We start from the raw sequence: 12362 nt of genomic DNA on the forward strand, positions 1-12362 counted from the left end.
CGTACCATGGTGGGGGATCACTGTAGCCTCCCCGGTGAACGGCCCGTGCTCGCCCAGAGTCCCAAGCCCGGACTAAGCTGCAAGATGGTCCTGCAGGCGGTGGGCAAAGTGCTGCGGTAAGGACGGGTCCGGCGGTGGCCGTGGCGCCGGGCGGGCGGGCGGCTGCCCACGGGGCAGCCCGGGAGAGGAGGGAGCTGGAGCTCGAGTGGAAACTCCGGCCGGGGCGACGGGCGCTCCTCAGCCCCGCTCTTCTCCGGAGGACGGAGGGACGCTGCTTTTGGCTCCCTCTGGGTCTTGCGTAGCGGTCGGGGAGGCTGGAAGTTGGAACAGCAATAAGCGCTTGGAGAGGAATATTTGTTCTCACTTAATACGGCAGTCAAGTTTTGTTAGCGCTTTCATGAGAACTGAATTTCCAGGACGTAAGCAGACAGCGAAGGTCCTGGCTTGCCTGAATAAGGAATCTGACCAAGATGCTACATATGCTTTGGCAAGCTTTCTACAGAAATGTTGTAAGATGAGGGGGAAAAAATTGCTCATGTAGCTCAGAAGGGCTTGTGTGAACACTGAGACGTGGATGACTACTGAGACCAAAACCAGACTCTTTGGCAAAGGATGTGCAGTAATTTGATTCGGAGGAGTTCTGACCCGTTCTGGTTGGCAGGGAAAAACGTCACCACAAATATTAGGATTAGCAGCCTCGTTCTTCAACAACTGTAGCTTTTTTATTTTAGTTGTGTTCAGATATTTTTCTGGGATCTCTGCAGAGTTGCACTGTTGCTCCAAAAAGGAGCCTTGTTCCTCCAGCATAACTTTATTTGGCAAGCTTTCGTTCGTCCCGTTTCCTACTGTCTGTTGCCAGTTGTTAAATGTTTGTCAACAGAAACATTATCCCTCTCTTCCTCTGTTGACTCATGTCTCTCCCCAAGCGAGTTTAGGGGAGCCATTTATTCAAGCAGAATGTTCTGATCACAGCGGCTGAGCTCTGGCTGGGATTTCAGCTAGAGGAGTTCACTGGTCTTGAAGCAGCCTTGATGGGCACAGCTGCTTAGATTTGTTCTTAAAGAAGTCCGGTATTACAGTTTTGGGGATTTTTTCCCCCCGTTAAAAATACTTTCGTGTGGAAAACATTAGTTTAAAGAATTGAAGTTTCAGCTTTTTAATGGGTTTAGTGTCCTTTCTGTGCATTTTTGGGGGGCAGAGTGTCTATAATTCAACATGGTGTTACACAGCTGGTCATATCATAAAATCCTTTGGCCAGCGGCTTGCTATTCATGATGTGAACCTTTTGAAGTTTTTGGTAGCTGTTCTGTTGGCAGCGCTCCCAGATGTAAATAGATGGGTGCCTCTGTGGAGAAGAATTGCCAGACCTTTTGTTAAGCATCTATGGCAATTTATTTTAAAGTATAGGTAAGTTCTTGTGACTTAGCAGTGAAATGCATATTTTTGATTAGTTCAGTGCATGCTTTTTAAAAAATGTAACATTAACCTCAGCCTTTCTCCTACTGGAGTACGTGCAGAAATTCTGTATAATTTTATTTGCTTTTCATCTTAAGATTTATTTTCTACGCGTACTGTAATACTATCATGAAAGCAGGAAAATATTGTTGTCACACATGAAATGTTTTGGACTTGTGAATTAATAGCATAAGTTGATTTTGCTGAGCTGTTATTAAGTGGGGGTGTTTACTATTTTGTAGTTGAGTGGTTTTTTAATGTGTCTTTTTGTTTTGGGTTATCTCCTTTTGCTCATGGTTAGAGAGAAATGTGAAGTCACAAAAACTTTCTTTAGATGCCAGACTGGTTCTCTTATTTCTCATCTTGAATCTGCTTCGGATGCCTTATCTGACCTTATGTGTGTTACATCATCTTGCTTTGTTCTGTAAAACATAAACTCAGCCTAGTCTGCAAAGAGCTCAGGCAGTGTGAGAGCACAGGCACGGGTGAGGAGCCAGGTAAATACTACATTAAATCAAAGTTTCCTTACTGCAGAAATGGGATATTAGTGCTTAAGAAAGTGTGAGCCCAGTCAGCGATGGTGAAAGAAGGAACCACATGGGACCTCGTTTAGGCCAAAAATGGTGGCTTGGTGACAGCTGTGATGGGATTTCTCTGAACAGAAGCATCCAGAGCTGAGATTATTGTTGGTAGAAAAGAACAGGGACCTTAAATGTCCTGTGTTTGAATGCAGAGGTGCAATGCCACCCTGATAGAGTGGCCACCTCACATGGTAATATATAAGTTGTAGTCATAAGAAGTTAAATGAGATGTATCCCAAACATCTTGCCTTCTCTTTCAGAATAAAGGTATTAAATACCACTTTTAAGCTTGGCCACCTGAAACTTCTGTATGAGTTTCCTGCAGTCTATACAATGCTAAACACTGCATGGAGTAATTTGTCTTCTGTTGATCAGGCCATTGCCAGTGGCTTGGTGATGAGGTCAAAGGATATCTTGCTTATGCACAGCCTGGTGTTATGAGCAGGCCACTGCATTTTAAGCCCTTTTCTCAGGACTAACTGGGAACCGTCATGATCACAGTTTCCTCCCAGCCTTCCACAGCCTGCCAAGGAATTGCAGAAATTCACAATGGACAAGGGATAGAATGCCTGTGTTCACTCTAAACTGCCTCCACTCTGTCTCTCTCCTGCTTGTGAATTATAAAGCTCAGTTGTTCTTGTACAATACTTAATCAGTTTGATCTTCTTCACAGAAGATTTGTTGTGTTATTTACGTTGAGTGTGTGTAGGTACAACTAACACAGTTGAAGCTTTTAACATGCAAGTTGTTTTCATTAGTTAGTGGATCCAGGTCCTCCTGCCTGCTGGGTGCTGGCAGGGTGGTGGGATAGTGTGTGTGTGTGTGTGTGTGTTCGTGTGTCATGTGTTGATAGTAACAGCTGCCAGAGGAGGAATCAATACATGGAGGAAACGAGGAGGGAGGTGTGAGGAAGCGGAAAGACTTCATGAGAAGAGCAGTCCTGAGAACCTGAGAAGAGTTTAAAAGAGCATGGGGGAAAGACAGCTGAACCCAAAAGGGGGGAAAATGTAACAAAAGCAACAGATGTGTTCTCAGTCTCTCTAATTAATGTTTTATGAAAGCTACAGTTAGGTTTATTGCTCTTCTAAATTATTAGTGATTCAGCTATGAAGAACTCTGGAGATGCTTGTATCTTTCATCATATTGGTTAGTAAACTGTGTTTAACACTTCAGGGATGGGACGAAGGCTGCATACTTGTAATGATTAAAAAAAATTGAAACACCAATAGAAAAGTGTCATCTCCTCTTTAAATTAGTCATAGCATAGCTGAAAAGTTCCTTAACACGGTGTTTAATTAGGGCTGTTTAATTTCTTTTTGCTTCATATGTTTTTGAAATATGTTAATGTCATTTTTTCCCCTTTTCTGTAATGAATTGTGCTATTATTTAGCCCATAATTAGAGAGGAAGAAAAACCTAAAATAGATGCAGTTTTTCTGGTTTTTGTTTTTTTAATTTCTGTGAGTTGGTGGTTCTGGAGAGAGGTGGAAGGAGAAAGGGCAGAGTATCATGTGAAAACTTGGAATATTATTCTATTTTTTAGCATTATTTCATTAGTTGTCCAAGTTTCTTGTGGCACCATGGATTCCTGTTGGCTTCCTTGCAAAAGTCTGCATTTTACTGGCCTCAAGCAGCACAAGTGGAAGGAAGACTCTGGTTCCTGCGATCTCTCCTGTCTTTAGTCCCAGCGGATAACAGAGCCAGCCATAAGTGTTTTTCGGAGCCACATGCTGCTGATTTCAGGACAAAATGTTCACTGCCTGTGCCAGTACCTGAGTCCTGATTCAGCTGCTCGAGTGTGTTTGTAGTGCTGTGACACTTTGGGTGCTGTGCTGGTGATTTTCATAGGCTGTTCCTTGTACAGCTTCCTAGTCAGTGTGTTTCCTTTTAAGTCTCCAGTGAAACTGGGTCCTTCTGGGATAGTTGACTATTAATCAGGAATACAGAGAAAGAGAAATGATACAGGCTACAGAGTTGTGATGTCATTGTGTAGTGTCTTTTGATAAATTACAGGATGGTTTACATGTACGCACATTACCGGATGAGTGTGGGAATAGATAAGTTAAACCTTCCCTTTCTCTTAAGAGCCTCCCTTTTTACAGCATTTTAAAGGGATTTGATTTGGATACCAACTAAAAATAAAACAACCAACCCCACTCTTTTTTTGAGTAAGTGCTTTTCAAAAGTGTAGTAAGTTGTCTTCAGTGATAGTGTGATAATGATTGTTTCATTTGGATAAATTAGCAAGTTTGAGTTGGCATTCTGGATGCTGCTATGTATTTTTATAGCCAGCACTGAAAAATTTTTTTTAAATTAAATTCCTTCTCTATTTCTCAATTCATAGCAAGATGAGGAAGAAACCAGGTTAATTTTGACGCTGCATTCTGTTTCTTAGGGATCAGCCAAGGTTGTCTTGTGTTCACGAACCGGGACATAGATGGGTAGGAGCAGAGGAGCTTCTCCTCTGCTGCCTGGATTCCCATGGCTGAAGACAGCTGTTGTCTGTGATGCTTGCATGTATCAGCAGGACTAAAGCAAATATTTAAAAAGTCAATCCTATTTTATTCTAATTTAGGCAGAAACATTTTTCAGTAATTTAGTCCAGTTCACAGTATTAGAAAGTAATTAGAAGAGCCTTGTTTAACACTGGCTAATCTGATTAATGCAAAGGCCTGGGACAGGCAGAAGAGAAGGGAGGGAGGACAGTATGCAGGGAAAGGGGCTTATAGGCAAAATGCTCTTCAGAGCCACGTTGGCTATTTTTATCCTGTACTTTTTCTTTCTCCGTCCCACAACTTTCCATTGTACAGAAATAGTTCAAAATGTTTATGGTTCAGGGAAACTGACATCAGTAGTTGTCATGCTGTGTCCTGCTGTTTATAAGGAACGTAGGCTTCATTTTCTTTGTCTAGTTGGGGAAACTGAGGCAGGCAAGGATAATGTGGTTTGTCTCAGGCAGTATTGAACCCAGGAAATAAAAATTATAACCTTTATGCTGATTCCTCATTCAATGATGGCCTTTTGGGACTCTCAGCTGCTCAGAACTGGTGACACTATGGGGCAGTAACATCCTGTGCTTTGGTAAGGGGTGACCAGGCAGGAGGAACTCCAGTGGCTCTTCTGTGTGTATGGGAGCACAGATGTGCTTGTGGAGATTGCTCTTGGATGTGAGTGTCCTGTCGTCGGGACAGAGGCTTGCAGGAAGCACGCCTGGGTGGCATTGCCAGCCTGGTGGACTCATCTGGCTGGGATGTGCCTGCTGGAGAGGCGGCTCTCCCTGCGTGTGCTGGGTGTTCCCAGCATACACAGGTAGCAAAGTCTCTTCTGGCTGTAGATAGAAAATTTGTAGTGCTCTGCTTGATGTTCGGCCCCACTGCAAGCTGTCAGAAACCTCCGGCAAGGCCATGTCATGACTGGGGCTCTTGTTGGAGCTCAGAACTTGGAGCAGTGCTCTGGAAAGATTCTGTGTCTCACTGGTGGGTCCAGCACACCAGGCACTCCTCTCTTTCTTTGGGATAGTCGTCCGCCTGCTCACTTGTGTTCACTGCAGGAGTGTCATGACCCTGGGGCATTTGTGAACATTGGTGAACCATGTACAGTGCATTAACTTAATGAAGAACTTGGTGTCTTTCTTCAGAGGTATTTACAGCATTAAGTTGTATTTTGGTTGCGTGTTCCACATTCTGGGAAGCGATAGCCAGAGGGAGGGCACTGCTAAAATTCTTCTCTGTGTTGAAACAACCCTCTAAGGTGTCTCCAGAGCTCGTACAGAAAGGGCTCCTGGCCAAGGTTTAATAGCATTTTCCTCTTGTTTAGAGGCAAAAATATGCTGCTTTTTTTACTGAAGATGCCTCCTGGACACTTTACAAAGAATAGGTTTGACTGTAATCTCAGACTTGTGAAATTATTCACCCTTCTTTTATCTTGTTTTCTTGGTATGCATCTGTTTCATTATAGGATTTGTTCCAGATTTTAGCTTCTTGTTTCAGTCTGGAAGATTATTTCAGTTTATATATGAGCAAAGTATGAGTGTGCAACATGCATCCTTCTGGGAGATGACTACAGTTCCTGGTTTGTCTCTTTGTTTCCTATGTTGCAATAGCCCATGTTTCTGGTGCTGCTCTCTATGGGAAAATTATCTATTTCACACAATTTCTGTCTGCTGTTCTCTGGGATCTCAAATGTCTGTGCACTCCAAGACCTTTACCAGGTGGGTTTTTAGGAGAAAAATAAATCCTCTGTAGAAGAGCTTTTCTCTTGTCATTTTTGGTTTTTTTTGAAGAGGTGTGGTGTTAGGAATGCAATCTCCTATCAGTTGTCCTGTCTCTAAGATGGCTAAGACAAAATATATCTGTTCCTCTATCATACATCTCTCTGTGACTGCACCAAAATTGAGTTTGTTAAAGTATTCTTTTGTTGAGGGGGATTTTTTAATTCTTTTTCTTAATCGCTGGTGCTGTGTGATTCAACAGAATCTTAAACTTCAGCGAATTGCTGTCAGAGAAGAGATGTTGCATTTCTTTTAAGAGCTGCCAGCACCTAGTCTCTGGAAAGGGGAGGGGATTGGATGTATGGATTAACCCTTTCTTCCAGCTTTCTGAAGAAAAACCCCACTTCTTTTGAGTGAATGGAGCCCATTAGCACTGAAGCCGGGTTGCTTGAGCTTGTCAGAAAATGCTGCTCTCTTAATTTTGCAAGTTCTTTTCTGTCTGATACGGAAATAAGTTTAGAAATGATTTTGCTCAGACAGCAGGAACTGGTAGCAGCAGATGCTCCCCAGGTGAAAGGAACATTGTGGATGTCTGTGTGATTCCTTTTATTTTTAAAAAAGGAAAAATCAGCAGTGAGTGCAGCTGTCCTCAGAAGGGCAGATAGTGAAAATATTAAAATTCTTAGCTTGCTATCTGGAAAAAGTAGTCCTGGCATACCATCCAAAGTACATGGAGTTACTGAAGGAAAGAAGGCTTGGGTTTCTTCATTGGTGGTTTATGTAACTTCACACAGAGGTGAGATGACATGAGGTGCACCTTGGTGGCTCCACTCACACTCCAGACACCCAGATCTGCTCTTCAGTCCAGTGTGTCCACACATCCCAGGCTCAGAACACCAAAGCCTTACAGGGAAAGTGCTGACTGCCATCAGGATACATTTAGCACAACAGGGAAAAGGGAAATTGTGATAAAGAGGCTTTGCTGATTCCTTCTTTTACAGAGTCCCCAGTTTGATGTGACTGATGTATTTCTTCAGAGCAAACCTATGCAGGGAAAAGATAAAGCTGGTGGTCTTGAGACCACATTCTGTGCGGGACAGAGGGGAAATTCTATTCTGTCTCAACTGAAATAGTAGTTTTTCTGTTGTTTTGCAGCATAGAAAGGTTTTTTCATGTCTAGGTATGTCATTCAAACCAGTACATTTTTAAATCCACACATAACCATGCCTTGCTTTGAGGTGTAACTCCGGTTTGCAAAAGCTGGGGTGGAAATGTGGCCTCACATTGTGTTTTGAGCAATGTCTCAAGTGTTGGTCTCAGCGTCCATGAACTGATCAGTTGCAAGTCCACATGAACAGTTAAAGATCCTTTTGTCATTTGCACGTGCAGCCAAGGGAGTGAAACAACTTCAGCACACAACTGTTCATCTAATTTTAGTATTTGGTTCTGAAAATTACTGGTTTTCCTTAACCAGTTCCTTGGTTGTGCTTTCAGCCTTTAATTAAAAGACTGAATTTGTGTTTTAGCAGGCCCTTGGAGGTAACATTACAAGTTTGAGTATATCTATGGGGTTTTTCCTGGTTGCTAGTGGATCAGTATATCTGTAAAGGTGTTTCTACTTGCTTTTCAGTCTCCTGTGGTATATCTGGAAAAGTAATAAATTAGGGTTGGGAATCACTGCTGTCTCACTAGCTAATTAGCAGTGCTCTAACTGTACCAGTAATTAAACCATTACCCGTCCTACTATTTTTTTGATCAGTCATTCATATGTTCTTTACTTTGGCCTATGAATCCATAGAGTTTGTATTTTAAATAGATTTTTTTCCCCCTTCCTTTGTTGTATAGAAAAGCTTCAATGTGCTGTTTTCTAAGAAATTCTGAAACAGCTGTGTGCTGTGGTTGACAAAACTGAACAGAGCATTGCATCATTCTGTCAAAAATCTTTAAAAATTAACTGCATGGTTTCACTAGTGAAAGTTTTGTACGTATCATTTGTTAATGAAAGTTATGTAATTAAGATAATGCTTTGATTCCTTTTACCACTGACTTTCTTACCCTGTGAGGAGACATACAATTTATGCCTTCTAACTATGGACTTCAATTTTTAACAAGATAGTTCACACTAAAACTGAAAGGCCCTCACAGGATCTGGTCTAAGGCATACCAGGGGAGATGGGACTTCCCTGAACTGACTGTGGTTTAAATTAAAGCCAAAATACTAACAAAAGGGGGGGGAAATAATTTTTGATCTCTGCCATTGAGAACTGACCTCGACGTATGATATTTTCTAGATATCTTCCTAATTAAAATGCTGTGGTTAATTTAAAGTGTAAGAGATGAGTTTGTGGAGCTTGATCCAGAGGATGAAAATTTCGGGTGGGGTTGCTTTCCTCACATTGGTATTTCTTTGCCCAGCCTGCTCAATAACTAATGACTGGTAGGTGATGGAATTCCCCCCAGCTGTGTGTCTCACTGCCACAAGATGCACATGTGTGTGCTAGTACACATGCTTTGAAAGTGAGGTGACAGGTGCAGGCCTGCAAAATTGCTTATGAATAGTGAAAACAAGTTGAATTTTCTTTCCCCTGTGCTATGTATCTGAGTATGTATTGTGTACTGAAGCTCCTGCAAAGAAAGCTGAGATGTTTGAAGTAGCTCTGTTCTTACCTGTGTTTCCGTGTGCACTCTCAGTTGTGTGCCCGAGCACATTTCTATCCCATTAAACCACATTTTTTCTGATGGAAAGCAGACAAAGTTTATGTGAAGGCTTCGGCTTCACATAAAAATCACATGAAATCCTTCTTAATGTGTGATTACATATAGGTGTTGTTTTCCAAGGTGGAACTTTAGCAGGAAGGCAGGTGATGAACTTATTTTCAGTCTCTTCCCAAAAGGAATACCTAATTTATCCTTCTGATGCAGGACACTTTTTGTGCCTAAACAGTTGTAATTTCAGATTATAGGTACACAAGACACTATATGCACCCATCTTCCAAAACACAGTATGTGGGTGAGCTTGACTTGCATATCTAACATGGTTTTGCTGTTACAGGTTTCTTTAGGCTACAGTGGTACTTAAAACTAGCCTGTATTGTCAGATCATTTTTGGTTGTTGTCATACAAAGAGAGCTTGCAAGGCAAGAAGGCAGTGAGGAAACTAATCCATTTTTTTACAAAGAGAAACTTGTCTGCATGCACCCTGGTACTCTCTGAACAGAGTGAGCTGTCTGCATTTGTATATCTTGGGTTATATAGAGAGAAGTCTGATTGCTGAGGCCAGGTTGCCATGGTGAAATAATTCCCAGCAATTAAAGCACAGTTCCATCCTGAAAAGCAACTCTGTGCAAGCTATGTTGTGAAATCCCACATTTACAAGGATATGAGGTTTCCAAATCAAATTTGCTTGGTTTAGAAATAAAAAGGTATCTTTGCAGTCTTCCAGCTCTACAAACTTCATCAGGGTTGGGACATAACAGTGCCTTCAGTGATTTATGTGCTCTGGTGGTGAACTCCCTCCCCGCAAAGGTGCACCACAGGGTACTGGATGTGCTCATCTAGAGATAACAGGGCTGCATCAGAGTAGCCAGGAGGAGCAGTTGCTGCCAAAACCTGAATTTAATAATGACGTAAAAGTCAAAATAACTCTGTGTTCCAATAGGAGATTAGAGGATAATAAATTACTGATTAAACTAATAGACACGTCAGAAAAGACATGGGGAGTAGATATGTTAATTGAAATTTTTTTGTGCTTTTACTACAGTACATTAAATTTTTCTTTCAATTTGTAGAGTTTAAAAATCTTAAAAAAAGAGATAAAAGGTTTTTTTTGTCAATTACATTGTTCTTCCTTGTTCTCAGCAAGCAGTATTTCTGGCCTCCCGAATTTCAAACTGTCTGCTGAAAAAATGCTGCTCTGAATATAATAACAAACCTGACAGATCTATATTTGTCTTCCCCAGAGTGAAAAAGGTGTTAAAAGCCACCTCAAAACTTGCTTTCAAATCTTAGTGCAGATCACTTGTTCGCAAGGCTCCGTGGGTGACCTTTCCACTGCAGCACATGTAGCAAACAACCAGGCTTGCTGTCTCTGCCATTGTCTGCTCTCAGCTGAGAGCCAATTTTCTCCTTCCTCTGTGTGTGTTATTTAAAGAAGCGTAAGGTGTGCTGTAGATCTCTGCCTTGGAGTGCAATGTTTTTTTGTTTTAGAGAAAGAACTGTTATCTCTGCTGGTTTCCAGAGGCCCTTGGAGAACTAGCTGAGATGTAAACATTTACATGTGCAGATATCTGGTGAAATGAATCCTGGGCCTACTGTGTAGCTGCACTATGGGAGTGTATTTAGCAGTGAAGGATGATGAGGAAGCATTTGTGTTGCTTGAATACTAATGGCATTTTTCCTCTAAGGGAGGCAAGGATACAGGAGCATCCTTATCTTGGTATTGTGTATGGGCCTGGTGGGTTTGGAGTGTTTGCCTGGGGACTGAAATGAGCTGTGTCTTAACAAGACAAAGCCCAGATCAGAGCTCCAGCCTGTGTTTTCAGCTGCTGAATGGCTGGGCAGAGATGTCCTAAAGAGTATAGCATAGGGTGGCCTCTTCTGTCCCCACACGAGGATCTTCAAGGGGAGGAGGAATTGCAAGCACAGGAGAGTATACTATGAGACACCTTCTCAAGCAGGGATTTGAGATTTGTCCTCTTTTTGCTCAGTTTTGGCTTCATTTCAGACAGTTTGCCAACAGGAGACTTAAAAAAAACAACAAAACCAAACAAAAGCCCCCATTCCATGTCAGTCCCAGGCTCAGGACTTGGGCACCTCTGACTCAGTGCTCTGGTGTGTGGTTTGTTCTAAGCATTGGGTAAATTAATTGTTACAACACTTAGTCTGTGACCTACTGAATCTCTGTTACCACAGACCTTATCTGGCTCCACGTAGAGATGCTGAAAATAGGAAAGAGTTGTCCTTTTGATTTCCTATTCCACAAAATGCCAGAAGTCTGGGTTGTAGTAAGTTGCTTAAGAAAAGAATCTTGCTGAGCCTTCGTGCTGGCACCTCCTGGTTGCTTTATGTGAGGGCTTTTTGGCACCAAGGTAAAAGAGAACATTTCAAAATGAAGAACAACTGGTATGGCTTGGGTAATTTTGTTTCTTCTAGTGAATAGTTTCTTCTAAATTATGTCACTGGCTCCTAGAAATAAGGATTGTATCCCATTGGACATGGCATCCCTGGTGTCCCAAGTGTGTTATCTGGAGAGGAACCTGGAGAGGGCAAGGACTGTGCAGTCAGGAAGCTGGACACCTCTGTTCAGTCTGCTGGAGGAGTTCTGGCAGGTGGGCCCAGGGAAGAAAGGGAACTCCAGCACAGCGTGTTTTACCACAAGAATGCGCTCTGTGCATTTTTGTAGCATTAACTGAGCTGTGGCATGCCTGGCCTTGCCTCTGCAGCCCTTCTTCCCAGAGCTGCATTGGAGACAAGATGGGGGACCCTGGGCGCCAGCAGACAAACCCCTGGGAGTCTCAGCATGCTCTGACACACCACTGTGGGCAAACACTGAGCTTGTGCTGGGAGGTGATGGATCAGAGAGGTAGGAAGAATCATAGCTGTTTAGGTTGGAAAAGACCCTTGAGGTCACTGAGTCTGCCAGTAAACCACATGCACACATCATAAATCCTTCCAGGGATGGCGGCTCTACCAGTTCCCTGGGCAGCCTGCTCCAGTGCCTGATAACTCTTTTGGTGAAGAAATTTTTCCTAATACCTTTTTCCTAATACCAGTCTATACCTTGAGGCCGTTTCCTTTTGTCCTATCCATTGTTACCTGGGAAAAGAGACCTTTTCTTGCTACAGCCTCCTTACAGGTAGTTGTAGAGAGTGATAAGGTAGCCTGAGGTTCCTTTTCTCTTGGCCAGACAACCCCAGCTCAGTCAACTGCTCCTTGTAAGACTTGAGCTCCAGCCCCTTCACCAGTAGGTGGGTGGGGAGTTCTACAAAAAGGAACAGAAAGGCCTGATGCACCAGACATGGCATGGTGCAGGTGCCCCATGTTCTCCTTACTTTGCCAGCAGCACCAGCTGGAACTCAGTCTGGCCCTACAGAATGTTTTGGGCTTTCTGTTGAGAAG

General features: G+C 42.7%; 1 protein-coding gene across 6 annotated transcripts in view; it reads left to right on the forward strand.

The window, feature by feature from the left end:
• MOB2 (MOB kinase activator 2) overlaps positions 1-12362 on the forward strand; it is a 109605-nt gene that overhangs the window by 79517 nt on the left and 17726 nt on the right. Inside the window, exon 1 of one of the 6 annotated variants that reach the window (XM_008644285.1) lies at positions 7-116. The exons of the other annotated variants lie outside the window; for them this stretch is intronic. Coding sequence (XP_008642507.1) covers positions 7-116 — 110 coding nt within the window. Of the gene's footprint in view, positions 1-6; positions 117-12362 lie in introns of those variants that run through there. 6 annotated transcript variants of the gene reach the window in all.

The sequence above is a fragment of the Corvus brachyrhynchos genome, unplaced genomic scaffold (genome assembly GCF_000691975.1).
Source record: "Corvus brachyrhynchos isolate BGI_N302 unplaced genomic scaffold, ASM69197v1 scaffold62, whole genome shotgun sequence".
NCBI classification, from domain to species: Eukaryota; Metazoa; Chordata; class Aves; order Passeriformes; family Corvidae; genus Corvus; species Corvus brachyrhynchos.